At 37.6% G+C, this 27,142-nt stretch overlaps 3 protein-coding genes across 4 annotated transcripts; 1 reads left to right on the forward strand and 2 right to left on the reverse strand.

Annotated features, from left to right (window-relative positions):
* Window positions 1–13,017: 13,017 nt before the first annotated feature.
* LOC148691487 (uncharacterized) lies at window positions 13,018–13,893 on the reverse strand (the record flags this gene model as incomplete). Its single annotated transcript, XM_088684039.1, has 1 exon — window positions 13,018–13,893. A coding segment is annotated over exon 1 (876 nt), but the record flags the coding sequence as incomplete, so codon positions are not given.
* A 388-nt stretch (window positions 13,894–14,281) lies between these two features.
* On the forward strand, window positions 14,282–16,472 carry LOC137713495 (dynamin-related protein 4C-like). The gene has a single exon (XM_068452794.2). The coding sequence runs from the start codon at window positions 14,299–14,301 to the stop codon at window positions 16,261–16,263; it is 1,965 nt and encodes a 654-aa protein (XP_068308895.2). The 5' UTR covers window positions 14,282–14,298; the 3' UTR covers window positions 16,264–16,472.
* A 6,080-nt stretch (window positions 16,473–22,552) lies between these two features.
* On the reverse strand, window positions 22,553–27,133 carry LOC137735771 (uncharacterized). 2 transcript variants are annotated; one of them, XM_088683671.1, is made up of 9 exons: window positions 25,947–27,133; window positions 25,753–25,849; window positions 25,277–25,363; window positions 25,043–25,146; window positions 24,346–24,480; window positions 23,563–23,652; window positions 23,264–23,448; window positions 23,024–23,162; window positions 22,553–22,899 (listed from the first exon to the last, which is right to left on the reverse strand). In XM_088683671.1, the coding sequence occupies exons 1-2, from the start codon at window positions 27,079–27,081 to the stop codon at window positions 25,815–25,817; spliced, it is 1,170 nt and encodes a 389-aa protein (XP_088539797.1). In that variant the 5' UTR covers window positions 27,082–27,133; the 3' UTR covers window positions 22,553–22,899; window positions 23,024–23,162; window positions 23,264–23,448; window positions 23,563–23,652; window positions 24,346–24,480; window positions 25,043–25,146; window positions 25,277–25,363; window positions 25,753–25,814. The 2 variants fall into 2 exon arrangements, with proteins under 2 accessions (XP_088539797.1, XP_088539796.1); XM_088683670.1 differs by having other exon boundaries at window positions 23,264–23,453.
* Window positions 27,134–27,142: the final 9 nt, after the last annotated feature.

The raw sequence follows: 27,142 nt of genomic DNA on the forward strand, positions 1-27,142 counted from the left end.
CACTGATTGCAGTATGTAATTGTGCTGGAATCTATTCTCAGCTTTTTGTATTTTTGCTACTGCTTAAACCTTGTGACGAATATATGTCACAGCTTTAAAAAAAAAAAATTAGTCAAATAATGAAGACAGATAGAATGTGATCTACAAACAAATAATGTAGATATGTAAGGCACTGATTGCAGCATGTAATTGTGCTGGAATCTATTCTCAGCTTTTTGTATTTTTGCTACTGCTCAAACCTTTTGTGACGAACATATGCCACAGCATTAAAAAAAAAAGTCAAACAATGAAGAAAGATAGAAAAATGTGAATGAGGATCCTTTCTGTGAAGAGTTCGAGGATCTTTTAATTACATCTGTTCATCGTAAATCGTGCGATCAGTTTTTGTTAATTACTGTTTATATTCAATTTTAAATAAAAAAATTTACAATAATTTCTGACCGTACGATATACGATAAATAGATATGATTGGAGGATTCTCAGGATCCTTACAAAGACGATCTGAAGAAGATCCTCATTCGAAAAATGTAAAGCACATCGGCAAGGAGGGACGGATTGATGTTGAAGGTTTTTTTTTTTTTTTTTTTTTTTTTTTTTTTTTGTCAATCGATAGATGTGAGCAAATCTGTATATAACGTGGATTCTCTTTGCTCTCACAGATCAGATGCTAAACTCACTGTGACAGCCAACGTCCACCAAATTCCCACGTGTAGTTTTTTCCGCTTGAACGCCGTGGAAACTGCTTTTTCTTGGACGGTAATGGCCCCCAAAGACACCATCATTCGACACGTGTCCTCAATATTGTCAGCATCCATGATCTATGCCCTTACATTTGATAAAGTAACAATATTCCTACAAAGTGGAAACTCAGGAGGGAAGCTCTGTCTCTTACACTTCTCTCAACGAGAAAAGCAGCAAGCAACCTTAATCCTTAAGCTTTACCGAACTCCAAAATCCTCCATCCATTTCAATTTCTACCCTAATTTTTGGATTTTCGTGATCTTCTCCAATTGCTCTGGAGCACAATCATAAAGGTAGATTCAAGTTCAATCAATTTCTGTACTTTTTTTTATTAATTTTAAATTAGATTAAATTTCCCTAATGGGTACCTTAGTTTTCTTACCAAAGTACAAAAATTACGTCATTTTCTTGAACATCTCGTCTCTGTTAGTGGGATGCGCTTTCTTGGTTGTACATTCCTATGCTTCAGACTTTTTGGTTCGAAGCACTTCTGAGATAAGCACTTCTGGGGTTTCCAGATTTTCTGATTCACTAGATTGCAAGGGTTTTCTTATTTTAGATGACTACAAAGCTAAGTGCTTTTACCTTAAATCCAACAACACATTTGTCTCCCAAGGCTATATAAACTACCTTAACATTTTCTACTGCAATTTTGGAACTTTTCCTCAATTGGGTTATTGCTGTAAGTTTCTTTGGCTTCTGGTTTTGTTCTATGTGTTGGGGAACACAGCTTCTGAGTACTTTTGTTCTTCACTTGATAGTTTATCTAGGTTGTTAAAATTGTCCCCTACAATGCTGGGGTAACTCTGCTTTCTCTTGGCAAGGGAGCCCCTGTTGTGTTTTCCAGTCTTGTTTCGTCTATGGGTGGCGGGACGGGCGAAATTGGTCTTAATATAGTTTTGGGCGGTGCTTCCTTTGTGTCGTGTGCTGTGGTTGGAATCTTAAGCATTTCAATGCGCAAAAGGCGCATTCGAGTTCACAAATCGGACTTTGTGAGAGATATTTGCTTCTACCTTCTGGTCATGTATGTTCGGGTGTTATCTTGATTCACAAGGAAAGCTTGCAATCTATATTATCGGTTTGATTTTTGGTATCATTTTTGGGATTGTTGCTTTCTTCTGGCCGCATTGCGGAGCTTGCTTGTCTGTCCACGTTGAGGAGCCTGCCTGCTTGTATGTCCGCCTAACAGAGCCAGTCCGCAACTGCTTGTTTACAAACCCATGTCGTATACTGCCATGAGTTTGCCGAGAGGTGTTGGAAAACATTAGTATTTAGGTTTACTTTAATGTTTGGTTTTTTGGGCTTAGCCCATTAGCATTAGGGTTTTGGTTTCTTACCTTTTAGAGTTAGGGCTAGTTTATTATAAATAACATGCTTGTTATTCAATCATGAATAAGTTAGTCACAATGTAGCTTCTTAGTGTTATATAGCCGTTTCGATGTTTTTGTTTATTTAATAATATTTTTATTATTGTGTAGTTTTGTTCATTGTGCACTCTAATATTCAACTAATTCATCCTACTAGCAGTCAACTTCGATATTTTGTTTTATGTTTTCTATTTTCATTACTTTTCATTTAATTTGACAGTGAGCCTTCGTGACTAATCTGACAAATAAAAACTTACTTAGGTAAAGAATCCGACACGCATTGTAGAAACCCTAACTGATAAGAGACAAAAAAACATATATATATGTCTCTTCTCCTTTGTATCCCTTTTTATCTTGCAATTTTAAAATAATTAAACAACCAAAAACCCAACTTCTTTACAGATAAAGAAAGCCAAGATCCTTAGAAGAAACCATGCTAAATTATAACAATAAATTTGTATCTCAAGAAGTAAAGTATACCTTTACTCATATTAAATCTCTCTCGTTTTCGCTTGTATAACAGTAAAAGAGGAAGTTAAAATTGGTGACACATCATTTGATTTGCTATTTGGTTTAAAAAATTTAATCTCCCTAGCATTATTACAAACAAATTGATTCTCAAAACAAATTGAAGCTTTTGAGTTTCTAAAACACCCATTATATAGCAGTTGTCTTTGTCTAGTGTTGCTTAGTTTCTTGTTTGGGCCTTCAAAAGGAAACAAAAGTAATGCATCAAATTATTTAAGTATTGATGAGGCGGAGTTTGGTTTCTGAATCGGAACATAAATCATTTCTTTAAGTATTGATGAGGTGGAGCTTGGTGAAAATGATAAACCAACAAAAAAATATATGGGTGTTAAAACCCAAGAAAATCATTTGCTTTGGTTTAATTTTATGTGTCACATTTCTGCTCTTCTTTTGCATCATCTTATTACAAATTATTTAAAATCGTTTTGGTGAAATACATAATATATTTACCTCAATTACAAAACTCATAATCTTACTGTCATTTTGAGATTGATGTGCTTTTTAAAAAAGCTGCTTCTGGTGTGCTTTAAGAATAATCTGCTACAAAATAAAGTAGTTGAGTGTTTAATGAACTGTATTTTTAAAAGTGTTATGAGTATGAAAAATAGTGTAAAAGCATTTGATATTTTATAATTGTATATAATGACAAAAATAGACGTAACAATGTTGGTGGTGACGATGACAACGGTGATAAGGGCAAGGGGTTGTGATGGTGGTGGTGGTGGTGCCAATAAAGGGGTGTGGTGGTTGGGCCACAAAGGCAACATTGGTGGTAGGGGTGGCAACAATAGCAATGGTGGCGGTTTTGGTAGCAGTGGTGGCGGTTGTGTTTATGGTGGTGGTGGCATGGTGGTAACAATGGCAATGGTAGTGGTGGCGCGTATGGTTGTGGTGGTCGTGACGCAATTGTAGTGTGGTGATGGTGGCAACAGTGATAGTGATCATGGCAATGGTGATGTAAGAGGTTAGGGTTTATAGTGGTGGTCACTTTGTTCTCCAATGATAAAATGTGCCTACAAGAATAAATAATGTTATTTTTTAAAAGAAAAATTTATTGAGTGTATTACAGGAATTAAAAATATTCATTAAATGCTCAACTCTACTTTTTATTAAAGCAGTTTTACCTACATATTGCTTTTAAAAGTTTTTGTCTGGAGGCAATGCATTACTTTTAATATAAGCAAAATAATTTATTTTCACCAAACACATTTTTACTGCTTAACTTTAAAGTGAAGCAACTTTTGATGAAAAAAAAAAACAATACCAAACAGGGGCTTAATCTTGATAAGTGAGCATTTAGAAAACATTTTTCGTGAAATTATTAATCAGGGAGAATGAGGATAAATTCTTGAAGAGAAATACAAAAGAGACTCTCTATGGACTCCCTGTCACCTCATATATTTGGCACAATGTTTTATAATGCGGGTAATGTTAGGGAGACTAAATTTGTAAACAAAATTTACAAACTAAATGAAGTGTCACCAATATGAAATGAACACATTTATCAACGCTTAAGTAATAATCTAATCATCAACTTCCATGTCATTTAGTTTATAAATTTTGTCTACAAATTTAGTTTTCCTAGCATTAGTCTTATAATGCTGGCACATGAATGAATTGACGTTAAACTAGGTCTAAGGTGACAGAGAGTCCTACTTTTGAGAGTCACCTTAGCATTCCTCATCCTTAAATAAAGGCACTCATGTCACATCCTCCCACTTGTACAAGGCGTAAGGTCTTTTTTCATCTAACTAAAATTCATGCTCAGTAGTGTCATGGATTTGCACAAACCATTTTTAGTTTCTCACATACCTCTCTTTATTTATGGCCACCAGATTGAATCAATCAAACGGAATCAACATCCAAAATTAAACATGGGTGTGTAAAAAGCTAAAAAAATATGTGTGAAATCACTTCACAAAAATATTTGTAAAGTTGGTCATTTGTTAAACAAATTGTATTATACATCTAATAAATTCAAAATTGTAGTGTGGTAAACTGGTGACGTGAAAGAATCTCTTCTTGAGACGAGCAAGTAACGTGATACAGACTAGTGAACCCAAAAGTTTCTCAAAAATTTCCCTAGGGCATGCGACACACGTTTGTGGTGGACAATTAATTTGTAATCCTATTGGTTTAATTAGAGATTGTTCTCTTTATAAGCCTAAGGGCTCTATGTAAAATAGTGTGAGAATTCACAAAGTGGAAATAGAAATTAGAGAGAAAAGAATTAGGTTTTCCAATTTAGAGAACTGAAAAACAAAACACCATACCAAATCCCTTTGCTGCAACACCTACCTGATGGATAAAGTTCTAGCAGATCGTCGTCTTCTTGCTTCACTACCCGGAGATTTATTCATGTAGATACTGGTATAGGGGTAACACTTGGGAGCCTCAACAACATTGAATATGTCCGCCTATGAAATCTAAAGGTGAGAATTCTAAAACTTACTCTAAGTTTATACATGTGTCCTTAATTTTATTATACCTGAACATAACCAATACATAAATTAATTTAATATAATTAAACAGAATCCAACATTCTGCTAACATGCATTTTAAAATGATTATTTATGCTTACGCCACCCGCCGCACTTCTGCAAATATGTACTAAGGTAGTTCACAATCCAACATTCTGGTCCATCAGTCAAACTACACCAAGACGATATTACATTGCTTTAATGATAACGTTGCCCTTGAGTACTCTCATGGTCATCTGTACGCTTGATGCACAATGAGACCTATATCGTCCAAAGATAGATAATGAAGAGGTTTTATAACCCGAGGTTCCATACTTAACTGCAATTGGTGCTTTGTTGTACTTATCTCAGTGTAAAAGACCTAACATCGCATGCATTATGAATCTCTTAGCATGACACAATCATGTGCCAACACGCAAACATTGAAAGGGGTTAAAGAAATTCTATGTTATCTTAATGGTACTGTGGACTTGGACTTGTCCTATCCCTACTCAACTTCGAGTGCAACCGTCCTCCCCCCCCCCCCCCCCCCGGCCCCCCAAACCTAGTTCTCGAGTTCCCTTTGTTGGTTATGTTGATGCTGGGTACTTATTCGATCCGCACATGGCAAGATCCCAAACAGGTATTGTTGGTGGAACCATAATTTCTTGGAGGTCCACTAAGCAGACTTTATTTACTACGTCTTTGAATTATGTCAAGGATACTCTCTCTCTATAAGGCTGCTCGTGAGTGTACATAGTTGAGAGTCGTTGTCGAGCATATTCAAAGCACTTGTGGATTTTGTCCATCATTGACGTCCAACAATGATCTTTGAGGATAATTTTGCATGCAGACCAGATTCGTAAATGATACATATTAGATTTCTTTGATTTCTTGAACACATATTAACCGTTAAATTTTGTAATTTATGTTATAAGTTGATGTGCTCTAGAATTTTCGCTTGTAAAAAATTAAGACGAGTTACCACTAGACCAATAGTTGACAACATTTGGATTTAATAAATATTGATAGACTCAAGGCCTAAATTCTTTGAGTTTTGATCGCTATGTTATCGCTTTGTTACCGATATTTAATTTTGTTCAATTCTACAATTTAAATTTAAATTTTGATCATTAGTATATGCATTGAAACCTAAATTTTATAATAGAGGTGGATAGGTTGAAATTAGATTATTTTTTTCTCATTAGCATGTGATGTCTACAAACGCTAATTACTCATAGGCTTATCATGCTAGAGATGTTATACTTTATAAAATTACATTGTAAACTGTTTAATAAAAGTAGGGTTCACTAATATGGAAAAGGATCCTTGCCGGAAATTACTCATAGGCTTATCATGCTAGAGAGGTTATACTTTAGTAAATTACATTGTAAACTATTCAATAAAAGTAGGGTTCACTAATATGGAAAAGGATCGCCGGATCTTTTTCCTGGGGATCCTAGGGATCCCGTGATCGCGACCGTTCATCGTACATCATGTGGTTAGTTTTTGTTATGTACTTTTTATATTTAATTTTAAATTTTAAATTTTAAAATGATTTCTGACCACACGATGTACGATAGATGGTCCCGATCACGAAATCCCTAGGATCTTCAGGAAAATGATATGGCGATGATTCTTTTCCCACTACTATAAGTAAATTCCACCATTTTTTAAAGATGTGGTACAATGTGTCCTAAATTGTAGTCTCAATTGTTTTGGTCCTGTCATATTTCCCACATTCTCTTTTTTTTCTTGCAAAACTATGTAATATTTAATGGTGCCATAATCTTAATCATCAAGTAACAATGATTTATATGAAATTTGTTTATTGTTGTGTGGCGTCCTAATTCAATTATATGTGCTTATAAATGTTAAAAAAAAACAGCTTAAAATGTAGAGTAATTTTTGAATTTGTATGTGACATCCCACATCATCCAGGGGAGTGATCCTTATATGTATATTCTCATCTCTACCTAACACGAGGCCTTTTGGAAGCTCACTGGCTTCGGGTTTCGTTGGAACTCCAAAATTAAGCGAGTAGCGCGCGAGAGCACTCCCATGATGGGTGACCCACTAGGAAGTTCTCGTGTGAGTTCTCATAAACAAAACCGTGAGGGTGTGCTAGGGGTCCAAAGCGAACAATATCGTGCTACGGTAGAGTCGGGCTCGGGAAGTGATCCCGCCCAGGCCGAGATGTGACATTGTATCACGTAACTCATCCGCATAAAACTTAACACATAAAATGAGAATTCGTGAATTTGAGTTTACCAAAAAAAGTGTCTGTAGACTTTTAATTTTAAATCTCGACTGAGAGAAATAATGTTTATGCATGCTTTGTCACAAACGAGTGATGTAGCACGCATACGATGCCAAAGAGATTCTCAAAAAATGTCATCTACAAACAACTTATCAAGAAAGAAAGTAAATTATAAAGAACATCGGTAAGGAGGGAAAAGGATGGATGTCAAAGCTATGAGTGTGATGCAGAATCTTTATGAGTCATGCTAGGGAGACTCAATTTGTAGATTAAATTTTGTAAACTAAATGACTTGGAAGTTAGTGATTGGATTATTACTTAATCGTTGATAAACGTGCTCATTTTTTATTGGTGACACCTCATTTGGTTTGCTAATTTAGTCTACAAATTTAATCTCCGTAGCATTACTCAATCTTTATACTATCGTGGGTTTTCTTTCAGCTTGGATGCCCATGGGGACTGCTTGTTCTTGAAAAAGGATCCTGCGAGGATCCTTTTCCTAGGGATCCTAGGAATTCCGTGATCGCGACCGTTCATCTTACATTGTGCGGTCAGTTTTGGTTAGATGCTATTTATATTTAATTTTAAATTTTAAAATGATTTTTGATCACACGAAGTACGATGGACGGTCCTGATCACGAGATCCATAGAATTCCCAGATCCTTTTCCCCTTTTCTTTGACGGTGAGGGCCCCAACGACACCATCATTTGACATCTGTCCAACCATGTCAGCATCCATGATCTATGGTCTTACAATGCTAAAAGTGAAACACAACCTCACTCAGAAAGGAATCTTCAAAGGCTCTTTCTCTTCCACTTTTCTCCACTAAAAAACAGCAACCTTAATCCTTGAGCTTTACCAAATTCAAAAACCCTCCATCCTTTTCAATTTCTCTGGAGCACGATCATAAAAGTAGATTCAATATGAATTAAGTTCTCTACTTTTTTTGTCAACTAGAATTTTGGTTGTTAGATTGAATTTCTCCAAGAGAAATACATTTTTACACTAACTTTTGCATTTGAAAATTTTCATTTTAACGAATGACATAATAATGTATATTTTTTTATTTCTCATCATTAATTACTAGACAAAAGCTTTAAAATTCTTGTTTTTTTTTGTGTGTAGAAAAAGATACATCTTATTTGTTAAAGTGAGAAGGTCCAAAAACAAATGTTAGTGCAAAGGCTGCTAGCACTTCCCTTTCTCTAATGGGTGCCTTAGTTTTCTTACCGAAGTACAAAAAATATATAATTTTCTTCAACATCTCGTCTCTATTGGATTACAACTTACATTGGCTAGCTTGTCATTGATTATTTGAATGAATAATATATAAAGGTTGATTGAAGTCCAAGAGCATCAAGCACAAAACATGGTTATCAGTTAACTGTCCATATTACATTTACACTGATTAGGGTTTAGAAGTTCAAAGGCTGGCATGGGGTGTGGTATGCTAAACGTTTGGAAGTCCAAATCACAACTCTCTCAGCATGCGGTTTTGAAACGGCTGGTTGTCATTTACTTCGATAGGTTTTGCTGAACATACATACTACTAGGAGCCTTTAAGCCTAAGGCACTTACTAAAATCAGCTTTCTCACTTGTTCATATCTTCTCTGACAAGTAATCTTCTTACTATAAGTGATGTGGCCACCATCTCAGCTTATGAGTATGAGTGCTATTTATCAGTGTAAGCAAATGATGGTACAAATATATCGAAAAAGTAGCATTTTTGTTAGATGTGTTGTTATTGTTGATTGAGAGTCAGTTAAGTTGCTTAAATGTTAAGGATGATATATAGCAGTAGCTATAAATAGAACATTTTACTCCATTAAGTCATAAACTCAATACAGAACATTTTACTCCATCTTCGAATTCTCTCTCATCTCTCTACAATCTCGGTTTCCCTCTAGATTTTTCACCATTGTTTTGACTTGCAAATGGAATCGAGTTACACAGTTTTAAACTATTGACGTTTTTGGTTTCAACTTGTTGTGTTTTTCATAAAATAAACTGCTGCAATGGCAGCATGTTTTATACATATTTTACATACACGCATGCACACAAACGCATGCAATAAATAACTGCAATACAGGTTGTTGTGCTTGCTGTCCATGATGCAGCAACCAGAGAAAAATAAGCAGCAACCCATGTGGTGTCTAGCTGTCAACATTCCTTTTTCACGTGCAACATTCCCTTCCATACTGTACTGTCCCCATAGCAATATTCCCTTCCATATTGTATTGTCCCCATACTGTCAATACTCCCCCTCAAGCTGGATCAAGGGGGTTGATTGATCCAAGCTTGAACAATAACCGTTGAAACTGTGTAAAATCGAGAGCTTTCGTGAAAAGGTCCGCAAGTTGATCATGACTTCTAGTGTACACAGTTTCGATGACGTTGGATTGAACTTGAGTGCGGATGAAATGGCAGTCAACTTCAATGTGTTTAGTCCGTTCATGGAAGACAGGATTGGATGCAATATGCATTGCAGCCTGGTTGTCACAGAATAAGGACATGGGTTCCTTGCTGGTGAAGCCAAGATCAAGAAGGAGACTCTTCAACCAGATGAGTTCAGAAGCTGTTGCTGCCATGGCCCGATATTCAGCTTCAGCACTGGACCGTGCAACCACTGTTTGTTTTTTACTTTTCCAGGTGACAAGGTTTCCACCTACAAAGGTACAAAAACCTGTGGTGGATTTTCGATCAAGGGAATTACCAGCCCAATCAGCATCGGTATAGGCCAGAATGTTATTAGACTCATTTTTCTGCATGAGTATGCCTCTGCCGATCGAACCCTTGAGATATCGGAGTATTCTCTTGACAATTTCCCAATGAACCAATGTAGGAGAATGCATAAACTGACTGATAAGGCTAACGGAGTAAGCAATATCAGACCTTGTGATAGTGAGGTAAATGAGTTTCCCAACCATGCGTTGATACACATTAGGATTTGATAGGGGTTTACCTGGAGCATCCAATTGAAGTTTGCTAGCAAGTGGGGTGCGAGCAGGTTTGCAGTTGACCATATGTGCTTCTTTAAGAAGGTCAAGAACATACCTCCTTTGATTCAAAAATAAACCCTTGGAAGAGGTAGCCATCTCAATTCCCAGAAAATATTTCAAGGTTCCCAAGTCTTTAATGGCAAACTGTTGGTGAAGCGACCTTTTAAGAGCCTCGAGTTCATCCATGTTGTCCCCCGTGATGATAAGGTCGTCAACATATATAAGAACTATGAGCTTCCCTTGGACACCACTTCGAACAAAGAGAGAGGAGTCAGCATGACTCCTTTTGAACCCTACCACTTCAAGAACGGAGCTCAGTTTGGCATACCAAGCTCGAGGAGACTGTTTAAGTCCATATATAGCTTTATGAAGCTTGCAGACTTTGGTAGTTTCTTGTTCTTGAGGGTGTCCTGGAGGTAGCTTCATGTACACCTCTTCTTGAAGCTCACCGTGAAGAAATGCATTTTTAACATCCATTTGAAACAAGGGCCAGTCGTGGTTGACTGCTACTGATAACAACACCCTTACTGTGTTCATTTTGGCGACGGGAGCAAAAGTCTCCTTGTAATCAATACCGTAGGTTTGAGTGAACCCCCGTGCAACCAATCGTGCCTTGTGTCTTTCAATGGTACCATTGGAATTGAATTTGATCTTGTAAATCCATCTACTCCCTACGGCTTTCTTCCCTTTGGGAAGGTCTACCACACTCCAGGTTTGATTTTCGTTCAGTGCTTTGAGCTCATTATGCATGGCTTCTCTCCACACGGGCATACATACTGCTTCTTGAAAGTTTTTAGGCTCAAAATTATTTGTCACCTGACTTAGGAAGGATGCATGAGATGCTGACAGTTTGTGATAAGTAAGAGCTTCAGAAATGGGATGCTTTGCACTGTAAGTGATGTACTCTTGGAGCCGTAGAGGAGGATTGCGATCATGAGTTGGGTTCCTTTTTGGTGCTGCTACAATTGGTTGTGTGACAACAACTGGTGCTGGGGCACGAGGTATATCTTCGCTGACCATCTCATCAACTGGGGAGTCACTTATAGGGTGGTATGGGGGGGTGTCTGTATGGATTTCAGCAAGAGTTGGTAGTGGAAAAATATCCATTAGACTCTCCCCCTGAGAACTATTCGGGGAGTGATTGTTGAAGAAAGGAACGAGTTCATCAAACCGTACATCCCTAGAGACAACCAGCTTCCCAGTGTGTGGATTATAACATTTGTATCCCTTTTGAGAACTCGAGTACCCCATAAACACACACTTGATAGCTCGAGGTTCGAGTTTATCACGATGATTTGCTTGAATGTGAACATAACAAGTGCATCCAAAAATCCTGAAATGAGTTAAATCAGCAATTCTTCCCTTTATAACTTCAAAAGGTGATTTGGAATTCAGGACACGAGTGGGAAGTCTGTTAATGATATAGGCTGCAGTGAGGAGTGCTTGGGACCAGAATCTCTTGGGAACTTGCATCTGAAACATAAGAGACCTAGTTTTCTCCAATAAATCCCTATTCTTGCGTTCGGCAACACCATTTTGTTGTGGTGTACCCACACAACTAGTTTGATGCAAGATACCATGACTGCTCAAGTAGTTTGACAGATTATTGGAGGTGTACTCGGTGCCATTATCTGACCGTAAGGTATATATTTTTGAGGAGAATTGGTTGGTTATTAGCTTATGAAAGTCTTGAAAAGCTGTAAAAAATTCACTTTTAGACTTTAAGAGATATAACCAGGTAACCCTAGAGTAGTCATCTATGAATGTAACAAAATACTTGTACCCATCAAATGACTCAACACGGGAAGGTCCCCAAATATCTGAGTGTACAACTTCAAAGAGTTTACTGGTTCTAGTTTTAGAGGGTACAAAAGGTAGCCTAGTGGCTTTTGACATTTGACAAATCTCACACTCATGTGTGTTGGTACAATAATTTGGAAATAATTTAGACATTACTGGTTCGGAGGGATGAGCTAGGCGTTGGTGCCAAAGTTGATGCTTCTGGACATGGCTTAGGGTGGCAATGGGTTCCTTAATTTGATTGAACTCCTTTGAGATGTAGTACAGACCATTTAAGAAAAAACCCTCACCAATCTTCTTCTGAGTGACTCGATCCTGAAACACAACTGTGTGAGGAGAAAAAATAGCAAGACAGTTCAAAGTATGTGTGATGTTTCCTATGGACAGAAGCTGAAATGGAAATGAGGGTACATATAGTGCTGTAGACTCTACATCACTCCCCATCAATTTAATTTTTCCTTTTCCTAGGACTGGTTCCCCTTTCCCATTCGCTACAGACACATGAGTAGGATTAAGTAATTTTTGAAACTCATGTAGACAAGCTTGGTCGTTGGTTATATGGTCAGTGGCACCTGAGTCTACAATCCAAAAATCGTGTGTGAGATTGAGAGCCGTGGAAAGTGCACAAATGATACCTGGGATATTGCCGGATGTAGTGGTGTTTGAATTTGCCAAAAAACCAGCAAATTTTCCAAGCATTTCTGTGGAATTTTCCGTGGTGACATTGTTACCCTCAGCGATATCACTCTTCTTTTGGAGAAAGGCGGCAAACTCATTGATCAGGGAGATAGGGCTTGAGGTGAAGTTTGACATCTCTTTAGATGGATAGCTCAAAGATTGGAAGGCTTTAGGCGCAAACCCTTTCCCATCCCTGATCATTTTTCCTTCCTTGTTAAACTTAGGTTTTAACTCAGGGTGTAAAATCCAGCATTTTTCCCGTACATGCCCCTTGGTGTTGCAGTATGTGCATTTCCAGTCAGCTTTCTTTCCATTAAAAAACCTTTCACTAGTGAAGTTGTGGTTACTGGTGAAGGCCCTAGCTTCTGGGCTAGAACGGGGCTCAACATGCATTACTTTCCTTCGAGTTTCCTCTCTTTGGACTGCATGACACACGTTGACGAACGATGGTAGCTCAGGAGTCATTAGTAAGTGGCTACGCAGGTCTTCATACTCAACTCCCAAGCTTGCCAATAGTTGGAACACTTTATCTTCATCAGCCCTTTTCAAGAGTGCAGCGGATTCAGTGGTGTGTGGACGGTATAGATCAAGTTCATTCCACATAGATTTCATGTTTCCAAGATGCTGAATGAACGTTTGATTACCTTGCTTAAGTCCAGCGAGGCTTTTCTTTAGTTCAAACACACGGGCAGCATTGTGTTGACTGCCGTACATTTCCTTGATCGATTCCCATAAGATGTGTGAAGAATCTGAGTAGCTGAAGATCTCGGACAACTTGGGCTCCATCGAGTTAAGTATCCAGGACATAACAAGCTGGTCATTTGAGTGCCATGCATCAAAGGTAGCTGAGGAAGAACCTGGAGGCTTGATGGTTCCATTTACGTACCCTAGTTTCGATCTTCCTCCTAGAGCAAGAGATATAGCTCGTGACCATGGCAAGTAGTTGAACTCATTCAACAACACGGAACACAGTCGTGGGTTGCTCTCCCCGTGTATCATGTTGGCTGGTGGAGTTGAGGAACTTGTAGCCTCAGAACTAAATGAAATATCTTCTGCCATCACAACAAATGATGAACAGAGGAAGAAGAACAAGCTAGAAGGATAAACAACAGAGGCAGGACCCTATGGTTCCTGCTCTGATACCATATTGACGTTTTTGGTTTCAACTTGTTGTGTTTTTCATAAAATAAACTGCTGCAATGGCAGCATGTTTTATACATATTTTACATACACGCATGCACACAAACGCATGCAATAAATAACTGCAATACAGGTTGTTGTGCTTGCTGTCCATGATGCAGCAACCAGAGAAAAATAAGCAGCAACCCATGTGGTGTCTAGCTGTCAACATTCCTTTTTCACGTGCAACATTCCCTTCCATACTGTACTGTCCCCATAGCAATATTCCCTTCCATATTGTATTGTCCCCATACTGTCAATATAAACGGTGAAGGCTCCCTCGCAATGGTTCAGGCAGGACTAGACGCAGTACCTCTCAAATGCGCACCCATTGTGTCGTCCTATAACGACAAGATCCGCCCTCTTCTTGATGCGGTAGACAAGTTACGCAGCTTGAAGGTGATGGATGAAGGCATTCAGCTGCCAACGATTGTGGTGGTCGGAGACCAGTCATCCGGGAAGTCTAGTGTGCTCGAATCCTTGGCCGGCATCAGCCTACCTCGGGGCCAAGGCATCTGCACGAGAGTGCCTCTTATTATGAGGCTGGAACACCACTCGAGTCCTCAGCCTGAACTTTCCTTGGAGTACAATGGCAGAGTTGATCGTACTGATGAAGACAATATCGCCAAAGATATTGTGAAAGCTACTAATTCTATTGCGGGGGGAGGTAAGGGAATTTCGAACACGCCACTTACTTTGTTGGTGAAGAAGAATGGGGTTCCGGATCTGACTATGGTTGATCTTCCGGGAATCACAAGGGTTCCGGTCCATGGCCAACCTGAAAATATCTATGATCAGATCAAAGATATGATCATGGAGTATATTAAGCCGGAGGAAAGTATTATTCTGAATGTATTGTCTGCTACGGTGGATTTTACTACGTGTGAGTCAATCCGGATGTCACAAAGTGTAGATAAGACTGGTGAGAGGACGCTTGCTGTGGTTACGAAAGTGGACAAGTCACCGGAAGGACTACTTGAGAAGGTCACTGGAGATGATGTAAACATTGGTCTTGGTTATGTCTGTGTAAGGAACAGGATTGGTGACGAAACTTATGAGGAGGCAGCGGCGATGGCTCATGAACTCTTTCAAACCCATCCCCTGCTTTCGAAGATCGACAAGTCCATTGTTGGTATTCCAGTTTTAGCACAGAAGCTGGTCCAAATTCAAGCAAACAGCATAGCAAGAAATATACCCGATATAGTGAAGAAGATCAATGACAGGCTGAACTTCTGCATTATGGAGCTGAACAAAATGCCGAAGAGTCTTTCATCTGTTGCCGAGGCCATGACGGCCTTTATGCAAATCATTGGCTTGGCTAAGGAATCACTTAGGAAGATTCTTTTGAGAGGAGAATTTGAGGAGTATGCGGAAGACAATCGCATGCACTGCACTGCTAGATTGTTTGAGATGCTCAACCAGTACTCGGATGAACTTCACAGATGTGCTGAAACTGATGCAAAGAGCAACTTCTTGATGGAGGAGATCAAGATCTTGGAGGAGGCCAAAGGTATTTCACTTCCGAACTTCCTTCCACGCAATGCTTTCCTCATTATCTTGCAGGGAAAAGTGAATGAAATTTCTAGTATTCCGATTGCATTTGAGGAAAAAGTGTGGAACTACATTGAAGAGGTGGTTATTTCTGTGTTGATGCATTATACGGATAACTATCATCAGCTGCAGCTGTCAGCAAGGCGTGCCGGCCATAGTCTAATGGCCAAGATGAAGGAGAGGTCAATCAAGTGGGTGCTGGAGCTTGTAGAGATGGAAAAGCTGACAGATTATACATGTGATGGTGATTATGTTTCTGAATGGAATAAGTTGATGGCTAGTCAAAACGAATTCATTCAAGGAGTCTTAACCGATGAGAAGAAACCTTCTATCATAGATATAGAAGGCATCGGGGAAGTGGAAGTTGGTGTTCTGAGGAAGTACCCGCATGTGTTAGCTCAAGCTTATGACCTTAAAATGAGAATGATTGCCTATTGGAAGGTTGTTTTGAGGAGGCTTGTGGACTCCATGGCATTGCACTTGCAGCTGTCTGTTTTCGACCTTGTGAACAAAGAGATGGAAGCTGAGATTGTGAATGAGTTAATGGGACCTTACTGTGGGGGAATTGAGAGGATGTTGGAGGAATCCCCGGCAGTGGCCGTAAAGCGTGAGAAGCTTAACAAAAGCATAAAAAAACTGAGGGATTCGAAGGAGGTGGTGGCCAAGATTATGGACAGCATTACCACTTATGGTGATTAACTAACTTGCCAATTAGTTTTGAGGGTACTAAAAAATGGTCAAAATAAAAGTATGCAGTCTGTTTTCTTATGTCGTTGGTTGTTTGTTTGTCAACTTTTGTTTCAAGTTTTTCGTTTCCTTTGTGTTCTTGTTATGTGGTAATTGTATGTTTCTGGTAATCCTTGTCAAGTTTAATGTTTTCAATGAAATTTAACTGCAAATTTGTCCTACCAGCAGTCAACTCCGATATTTCGTTTTCAGTTTTCTGCTTTCATTATCTTTCATTTAATGTGACAATGAGTCTTCATAACTAATCCGACAGAGAAAAACTTACTTAGGTAAAGAATCCGACACGTATTGTAGAAACCCTAACTGATAAGAAAACCACATTCCCTAAGTTTTCTTATTTTCGACGTCAAAGTTGTAATAACCTAAAAGTGAACATGGAAATACTGTTACTTTCCTAAGATAAATAAACTTGTTTGCCGGTTTATACATCTTCTCAGTTCTATCCAGGAATATGTTATCATCTTAAAAAAAAAAACATATATATATATATATGTGTGTGTGTGTGTGTCTTCTCCTTTGTATTCCTTTTTATCTTGCAATTTTGGTAGAAATTAATTAAACAACCAAAAACCCAACTTCCTTTTTTTTTTTTATTGGAAGACAAAACCCAACTTCTTTACAGATAAAGAAAGCCAAGATCCTTAGAAGAAACCTTGCTAGATTATAACAATAAACTTGTATCTCAAGAAGTAAAGTATCCCTTTACTCATATTAAATCTCTCTTGTTTTCTCTTGTATAACAGTAAAAGAGGAAGTTAAAGAGCACGACAAAAAAAATTGAAGCTTTTGAGTTTCTAAAACACCCATCATACAGCAGTTGTCTTTGTCTAGTGTTGCTTCTTTTTTTTTTTTTTTGTTTTTTTTTTGTTTTTTGGGAAAACTGGACATTGTATACCAGGACCCAAGGTCAAACAAAGATACAAAAAGGTCCACAAACTACATAAGTACAAAACAAAACAGTGGACCTGAACAGTACACACAAAAGAGTCCAAAACAAGTTTTGGGGCCCAAGACAAACACAGACAAAACTACAAAACTCCCTAAAACCTTGCAGTCCCCTCCGTTGCAAGAAATGTCGAGAGTCACCATCACAATCCGTCCAGCACTCCGACCAACCAGTGCTCCAACACCGCAGAGCATCCATGCCAGTGCAAACCCATGCCCTAAACCGCCATCAAGCAGCCACCACCCAGAAACGAAGAATTTGGTGACTCCAACAACCTGCAACAACCCCTGTGCCGACACAACCAATAGACGAAAGAAGCCGGTGGAGAAGCCACCAACGACAGTTCCAATAAAGGCAAACAAACAAAAGGTGGTGGTGTGTACATTTGAGTAAAAACTCTACGCACCTTCCCAAGAAAACACAACCAAATGCTGTGAAGAAAAGAGGTTGCAAGTCACGAAAGAGGAAGCAACAAGGAAGGATGGAGCCCACCCAAATGGGTACTGGAAGAAAATCGTCTCAAACTGAGGAGGCCAAAAAGCTTGTGAGCCCCACCGGTCCAAAACCACCAAATTAGGTTTTTTTCAATAATTTTCAAATGACCACCTCTTTCAATAATCTTCCAATATGTTCAAAAATCTTATTTTAATATGGTAGTTTAATTTAATTACCTATATTAATTCCATTAAAATAATAAATTATGTTTGGCTTATACCCCTTTGGCCCCTCCTCGATTGGAGATGATTTTTTGTCAAATGGCTATGTTTGGCCTATGGCCCTTTGGCCCCCTCGGTTGGAGATGATATAAAATATGGTTTGGCATTGTTCATTAAAATATAATTTCTTGCATGGCTATAGGGCTAAACATAGCCCTTTGGCCTTCCTTCGGTTAGAGATGGCCTAATACATTTCTTAAGTATGATGAGGTGGAACTTGGTGAAAATGATAAACCAAAAAATATATATATATGGGTGTTAAAACTGAAGAAAATCATTTGCTTTGGTTTAATTTCATGTGTCAAATTTCTGTTCTTCTTTCGCGTCATCTTACAAATTATTTAAAATCGTTTTGGTCAAATACATAATATTTTTACTTCAATTGAAAAACTCATAATCTTATGGCCATTTTGAGATTGATGTGCTTTTTAAAAAAACTGCTTCTGATGTGCTTTAAGAATAATCTACTACAAAATAAAGCAGTTGAGTGTTCAATGAACTATATTTTTAAGGTGTTGTGAGTATGAAAAATAGTGTAAAAGCGTTTGATCATTTATAATTGTATATAATGACAAAAATAGATGTAACAATGTTGGTGGTGACGACGACAACAGTGATAAGGGCAAGGGTTGTTATGGCTATGTTTGGCCTATGGCCCTTTGACCCCCTCGGTTGGAGATGGTATAAAATATGGTTTGGCATTGTTCATTAAAATATAATTTCTTGCATGGCTATAGGGCTAAACATAGCCCTTTGGCCCTCCTTCGGTTAGAGATGGCCTAATACATTTCTTAAGTATGATGAGGTGGAGCTTGGTGAAAATGATAAACCAAAATATATATATATGGGTGTTAAAACCAAAGAAAATCATTTGCTTTGGTTTAATTTCATGTGTCACATTTCTGTTCTTCTTTCGCGTCATCTTACAAATTATTTAAAATCGTTTTGGTCAAATACATAATATTTTTACTTCAATTGAAAAACTCATAATCTGCCATTTTGAGCTTGATGTGCTTTTAAAAAAAACTGCTTCTGATGTGCTTTAAGAATAATCTACTACAAAATAAAGCAGTTGAGTATTTAAAAGTGTTGTGAGTATGAAAAATAGTGTAAAAGTGTTTGATAATTTATAATTGTATATAATGACAAAAATAGATGTAACAATGTTGGTGGTGACAACGACAACGGTGATAAGGGCAAGGGTTGTGATGGTGGTGATGCCAATAAAGGGGTGTGGTTGTTGGGCTGGAGAGGCAACATCAGTGGTAGGGGTGGCGACAACAGCGATGGTGGCAGTTGTGGTAGCAGTGATGGCGGTTGAGTCTATGGTGGCGGTGGTGGCATGGTGGTAATGATGGCAATGGTAGTGGTGGCGCGTATGGTTGTGGTGGTGGTGGCTCAACTGTAGTGTGGTGGTGGCAGCAACAATGGTGGTGATAATGCAATGGTAGTGCAAGAGGTTAGGGTTTATAGTGGTGGTCACTTTGTTCTCCAATGATAAAATGTACCTACAAGAATAAATAATGTTATTTTTTTAAATTATTGAGCGTATTAAGAATTAAAAATATTCATTAAAAGCTCAACTCTGCTTTTTATTAACTCATCCACATAAAACTTAACACATAAAATGAGAATTCCTTAATTCGAGTTCACCAAAAAAGTGTTTGTAAACTTTTAATTTTAAATATCGACTAAAAGAAATAATGTATATGCGTGTTTTGACACAAACGAGTGACTTAGAACGCATACGACACCCAAGAGATTCTCAGAAAATGTCATCTACAAACAACTTATCAAGAAAGAAAGTAAAATAGAAAGAACATTGGCAAGGAGAGAAAAGGATTAATGTCGAAGCGATGAGTGTGACGCAAAATCTTTATACTATCGTGGGTTCTCTTTCTGCTTGGATGCCCATGAGGACTGCTTTTTCTTTGACGGTGGGTGACATGCCCCGATCCCACTATTCCTCTAATACCAGGATGGGCACGTGCCAACCGACACCCAAGGGTGACGAAGTCATTTTAAACATGCCTATAAATAAAACATATAATTAGAAAGAGATTCACAAATGCAAAATCGTGTTCAGAGCATACAACTAATCAAGAATTAAGTGAAAGAATTATGATTGAAACGTACAAACCGAGGAATAGGATATACCCTGATAAGACTCGAAGATCTCTACGCGGAGTTGCCTTCACTTCGGGATGTTGTGCCTCAATTCTAACTTGTGAGGGGGCGTAAAACCAAAAAGGTGAGTGGACCAAAGTTTATAATAATAATACTAATAAGAAAACCATTTTATTTATGAACATATTAACCCCCTATTTTGAAAACTCGTATATAATACTATATATAGGTTTTATGAAAACCCTAGCATGCCTTGTAAAAAAATTTGTAAAACATGTATGTAAAACTAGTGCCCAGAAAATGATAATATCGTCGCTCGAAGGCAAATTCGTAATCTCATTAATACTGTACTCTCTAGGGGTATCATAGTTACCCAAAGACATTACCTATCCATCATCCGAAGGTGAAGCTGTACGACACTGGGTTACACCAGTGAAGAAACCATGGTCCATGACCCGAAGGTGAAGTTGTACGACTCCGGGTTACGTCGAAGAAGAGGATATATAACATCACACACCGACATTAACCCCGGGCTAGTGAAGCTGGGGGTATATCATCAATATCATCTACTCCTCATCCGTCTGAAGGCAATACTTGTCCATCACCCTAAGGTGAAGTTGTACGACACTAGGTTACGCCAGTGAAGAAACCATGGTCCACCACCCGAAGGTGAAGTTGTACGACCCCGGGTTCCGCCGGAGAAGAGGTATATACATCAATCTTTTCAATTGTGTCCTATGACCATAGACATCTAATACCCGTGTTGTGTGGATGTGCTGTATGATAACCCGCTAGATAAGTATTGAAAACATACCTTGAAAATCTCATATCAAATCACCGGAGCTGAAAAGCTCAAAATCGCATAATCCAATGTAAACCATACTCGTAATTCCATAACCAATGAGAGCCATATGAATTCATATATGCAAATCCAATAATTTATGACCATTCGTAAAAACGTAATTTCAATAAATCATAAATATTTCGTAAACCATAATTATAGAAATCCATAAAGCATAATATAAAACATACTCAAATCAAGAAATATGACATGCAGGCTAATATTTTATTAAAATATAGAAGCTTAGAAGGGGTCCACTCACTGATTTTATTGCCCGAGAACTGCTTGAACTAGAGAGGATGACGTTGCTTCCCGCCAACGCGCATGTGACTAAGCCCAATTTAATCGGGAAAAGCCCCAATTTCCCTCAAACCTGCTGAAAACCCTAAAAAGGGCGTGTGCTTCAAACCGTCACCTCCGATGCTCCGCCGCCTCCAAGGTTGTTTAGGCTTTGTTCTTGGGTTCAAGGAGAGTGTAATGGTGGTGGAGATCGAAAGAAATCATTTCACAAATGGTGGTTCAAAGTCGAGAACCACCCGGACCCGTTGATGGGTTTTCTCGCAACATCGGGGCTAAAACTCGTCGGGTTTGGCTGGAATTAGGTGCTGGGATGTTGTGATGAGGTTTGGTGGTGATGGAAGGTTGAAGAAAGCCATAAAACTATCTGGAAACTCCAAGGAAACCGGGTCAAGGGGAACCTGACCGGTTCCCCTCATTCTTTCCTCCCTTCTTTCCCTTCTTGCCCTCTCTTCTCATTGGTCACTCCTCACCTCCCTTTTTCTGATTGATCCAATTCCTCCTTTTCTCTCCTTTCTTGTCCATCTCAGCCACACACGTGGCATCAACTGATTTCTCCAGCAAAATCTAGAGCCTTCCAGATTTATGGTCAAATGACTATTTTGCTCTCGACTTCGTTCATTAATAACTCTTTCATTATCACTCCAAATTACGTTATGTTCTCGTCCACGCATTCATAGCGATCAGTACTACGAGGATACGTCAAGAAAACGGATCTTACGTGACACGACAAGGCGGTCAACAAAAGTCAACGTATTTGCCTCGAAGGGTATTTTCGTAATTTCACATTTTAAAATTATAAAAATCATAATTTTTTGGGACGAGTTGTTATAGTGGGGGCCCCAACGACACCATGATTCGACATCTGTCCAACTATGTTAGCATCCATGATCTATGGTCTTACAATGGTAAAAATGAAACAAAATCTCCACAACATGAAAACTCAGAAAGGAATCTTCAAAGGCTCTTTCTCTTCCACTTTTCTCCACACACACACACACACACACAAAAAAAAAACAAAACAAAACAAAAAAAAAAAAAAGAACAGCAACTTTAATCCTTAAGCTTTACCAAATTCAAAAACCCTCCATCCTTTTCAGTTTCTCTGGAGCACGATGATAAAGGTAGATTCAATATGAATTAAGTTCTCTACTTTTTTTTTGTTAACTTTAATTTTGGTTGTTAGATTGAACTAGAAATTTGTACCCGCGCGATGCTGCGGGATTTAAAATCATATGAAATATTTTATAGGTTCAATTTTCACAATGTGAGTGAAAAACAGAGAATTATGAATGGCAAATGAGTAATAAGTCATTGAACCCAATCAGCGAACTTTATTTAAATAGAACCAAATGAGTAATAGGTCATTAAACCCTCACTTCACCATTCTAATTTTTTACATATCTGTCGGTGTATATATGAGGGTAGTCATTCAACCCTCACTTTTTTCTTTTTTTTAGAGTTCTGCATACTAATTGGAGGAAACCAAGGAATTCGAAGCTTTTCCATACCTCGGCTTATATTTTGAGGGAATTTAATGTGTTCTTGGAAATTGGTAAAAGTGAATGTGGAGGAATAGGGGAAGAGTCCATTGTCTGTCAAGCTCTTCCCTTTGAATTGCTGTAAAAGAAACTCTGACATCCACCATTCCACCATTCCTCCTATTCAAATTGAAAAATTTTAAATTAAAAACTTTAAGAATAAACTTGACAGAAAATGACTATATAGTTCAATAAATTTGGAATCTTTGTTATTTTCCTGAAGAATAAAAGGTAGACACTTTACCTGAGGAAATGAAAGCCAAGCTGTGATGAGAGCAAGGCAGATGGTGCTGGAAATGTTATGGAGGGACAGAATCAGAACTGATAGGATTGAATAAATCAGTCGGAAAACTCAAGATGTGATCAACCTGTTTGTTGCCAACCTGCATCCACAGAAAAACCATACAAAAAAATCGCTAATTAGATTCGATAGCATACCACAATGTCATGGTACAAAGTTATCTGTAATCACGAAATTAGTCACCTGAAATCTGCCGGACAACTCATCAGGAAACCCAACTTTTTCTGGGTTTAAATTTTCTCCCAATCCGAAACGGATTCATCTAAAACACAAAGTCGAACGGGCTAATCCCTTCATTGGACTGTGATTTAACAGAGGTTCATAATCTCTCCAACAGTGCGTCATCAGTGCTACTTGTTTCCTAGGTTCTGAACTGGGAAATCCCCAAATGGGCACATCCAAATTTTATCATTAAAACCAAAATTATAGTAAGAAAATAATAATTATGACAGCTTGTACAAACATGAGTTTTTGAAATTTACCTGCCTTAACTTGTGCACACTTTACATGCAGAGACCCTTATGTTTTTTTTGGTGGTTTAAAAGCCTGCAAATCACGGGAGGTTGTCCATTCTGTTACAAAGATGCAGAACCAAAATATATATTTTATTAATTTTCGAGAGCATAAATGGACATATTAAATTGTATGTAAAGAATGTATAGCAAAATATCAATATAGCAAAAGAAATCTCGACACAACTCCACCACAATAATAAGAAATTTCAAATAGAAAAAATCTACCAACTATCATACGGATGATTTTTAAAATGAATAAAAGACTACCCTATTATGGAGAGCTTATACCCTTCATTTGTTTACTGTTGTTGATGAGTTGCAAAACACAACCAAACAAAAGAAAGGTCATGTCTGATAAGAAGGTTTCATTTATAATTATTTCTATTTCTACATAAATACTAATAAATTAAGCTCCCAATGATCTACATAAACATTTGCAGGGAGCTTTTTTCCATCAACGGAAATGACTGAAATAGCTTTGCCCCATGTCTTAATGACATCAGTTATGTGTGGAACCACCTAAATCGACTCAAATCATAGAAGAAAGGCAGTCATCAATGTTCAAGCAAGTGAAGCAAAAAAGAAAAGGTAGGACATATGAACATTGTGATTTTGTACCATGACCTGGACAGTCTTGCCAACATAAGGGCACATGAAAAAAATGAATGAACTCAATTGCAATACGCTAAATGTTTAAGGTATTGGATAACCAAATTATCTGAAGTTCAAGATATTGGATTAGCTACATACATATTTGGAGACAAAACCAATAGATCTAGGCCTGTATAACTTGCAGTGAATAATGTTATCAATTGTTCCAGCAGTGTCACCAATCTTAAAAGCTCCAGCTTGAATTCCTCCAACAGTAGCAGGGCCAATGACAACCTGCAAAAGATACGATAATTAAAGTTAGTATAGCTAGTTCATTTTCATAGGTTAGTGAAATTAAGATGACTTTGCATCAATGGTGTATCCTTGTTGTTTGCCCGTGCATATGCGATCAATTGCTTAGTGTCTGACTTAGGTACACCTTCAGTAATAATTGCCACAACTCTAATGGTTGGTTGCATAAAAGCAGCCATGGAAGAAGTGGGAGCATTGCAGATATATCAACATACATTCATCGTTAGGTACAACTATAGAAGTTTCGCACTCCAGAAGACTACTCATAGAATAATCATTGACTTTCTGTATGAAGCAAAGTTGATTAAGACATCAGCAGTAGGATGTGCAGCGCATGATGCTTCAATAGTTATCAACCCAAAGGTCAGACAATTTTGAAACAACAGATCAAGAATGGTAATCTGACTATGAACATGATTTGAATACATTGGATATGGAAAATTAAGATCAACCAAGCATACATGCATATACATAACTATACAAAAGGTAGTTTGCAGCCACAAAAGTCAAAATTTAGGAAGAGGATGAGAGAATGGCGACTTACTTTGAGTGCACTGATATGGCAATTTCGTCTTAACGGAAAAATAGCTTCTGAAATCCCTCATAACCGGGGTTAATGATTCCAGCAAACTGATGGTGTCTCCCTCCCTATTACAAACCTCGGTTATTACATTTACATCATTTTCAAAAACTAAAAACTATAAGCAAGATCAAGTTTGAAGTCAAAATTAGGAAATGATACACACTGCAAAGGAAGTCAAAATTGAGTTAGAAGCACCTGATATATCTTGCCAGCGATAATGTTGTTATCCCTAGTAAGAGTTACATCTAGGAAGCATTCATTGTTGCTAGGGTCCAAATCAACCTACAATTACGATTAGAGTTTAAACAAACTCAGCATTGCTTAAACTTTAAAGATAAGACTAACACTCAACATGATACCAAGATAGAATGCAAAAATAAATTAAAGATATGATTAAAATTATTTGTTCTAATCGAACATATTTTCTAGTTTTCTTATCCAATTATGCAATTGCAGTTCCTAAAACAAATAATAATTAAAAAATAATTTGCAGAAAGAAAATAGAAAATTCAAACTCGATAACAATCTACCTTAAGAAACCCCATGACCGAGTAACAGCAACAACAACATTGAGACATAATTTGGTGAATATATATGGCAGATAAATTTAACAACTCTAGTATTGTTAACAAAGCTTCAACCAATACAACGGAAATCAAATCAATATATACCTGCATATCCTGAGTCTGAATTGTACACTCGTGCCCTGCAATGTCTTGGTGAGTGACTCTTGCTACGAATTGGCACGATGCTGATTGTCTTGTAAATCTGCAAGCAAAATATACATATTGTTAGGAAAAAAGTGTTTATATATCAAAATGTGTAATATGCAAGTTTTTAATTGCAGATGTATGCAAGCTACAACCTGTTGTTAAATTTTGCAGAACATCTTTGTAAACTATATTTTTTGTAAATGTATTTGGCATTTCATTGTTGTTAGTAATTAAAACTTTGAGACCCTCTCTTGATGTGACTCTAGATAATGCAACATATAATTGACCATGAGTGAAGACAGGTTGTGGTAAATAGAGTCCCACTTGTTTCAATGATTGTCCTTGACTTTTGTTAATTGTCATTGCATAACATGGTCTTATTGGAAATTGACGTCTTTTAAATACAAAAGGCCATTTGTTTTCAGTTGCTGTCAAGGTTATTCTAGGAATGAAAACTTTGTAATTAATGTTGCTGCCAGCAAGTATTCTAGCTTCAATAATTCTATCAAATAATTGAGTCACAACCAATCTTGTTCCATTACACAAACCTAAAGATTGGTTTAAATTTCGGAGCAACATAATAGGCATTCCAATCTTTAAAATTAACTTGTGTGAAGGCAAGCCATTGAAATCAAGTGTGTTGAGAAATTCTGTAGGATACATTATACTAAGAGTCTCAAAATTTCCAGAAGATGAGTATAAAGAATCAGAGCTTAAATAAATGTGTTTTTGACCAGGTAACAAATCTATTGCATAATCATTTATCTCCGCTACAATATTATTTTTTGGTGTAACAATAGCTCGCTCTCGTAAATATTCAAAACTGGCAAAATTATTTTCAAAGTCTGGATAAGTTGCTGAAAAAATAGAATGAATAGGATCAGAGTATGAATGAATGAGTAAATCATCTGGAATTTCAATCCAACATGTATCTTTGTCATTTGAATCAAGTGTATCCCCAATTTGGCCATCACCTATCTGTAAAATCCAAGATGCAAAATTAGCAAGTTTTTCCTTTTGATCATTGTTTAATCCCTTTTGTGAAAGCCTCATATTTTCCTTCAACTGAAATACTTTGAAAAAAGGCCATAAATAAGAGTTATTTAAAGAGGCATCTATTATCTCTTCTTTTGTTCCAGCAGGAATAACTGGTAAAATTTGCCTAAAGTCACCGCCTAATAAAAAAGGTTTGCCACCAAATGGAGCACTTCTATTTGAATCGTTTGAATGTGATAAAATATCGGAAAGTGACTTGTCTAATGCTTCAAAACAATGTTTATGATTCATAGGAGCTTCATCCCAAATAATAAGATCTGCTTTTTCAATTAATTTAGCAAGATGAGTCCCT

This window comes from Pyrus communis, chromosome 14, assembly GCF_041283825.1.
Source record: "Pyrus communis isolate YQ-2024b chromosome 14, ASM4128382v1, whole genome shotgun sequence".
NCBI classification, from domain to species: Eukaryota; Viridiplantae; Streptophyta; class Magnoliopsida; order Rosales; family Rosaceae; genus Pyrus; species Pyrus communis.

What these genes read in the sequence shown, in the direction of transcription:
- LOC137713495 (XM_068452794.2), top strand. Translation starts at nt 14,299, where the DNA reads ATGGTTCAGGCAGGACTAGACGCAGTACCTCTCAAATGCGCACCCATT.
- LOC137735771 (XM_088683671.1), bottom strand. Translation starts at nt 27,081, where the DNA reads ATGAATCATAAACATTGTTTTGAAGCATTAGACAAGTCACTTTCCGAT. An exon ending in TCTGCAAAATTTAACAACAG is followed by an intron (nt 25,850 to 25,946) that starts GTTGTAGCTTGC and finishes TTTTGCTTGCAG; the next exon opens with ATTTACAAGACAATCAGCAT.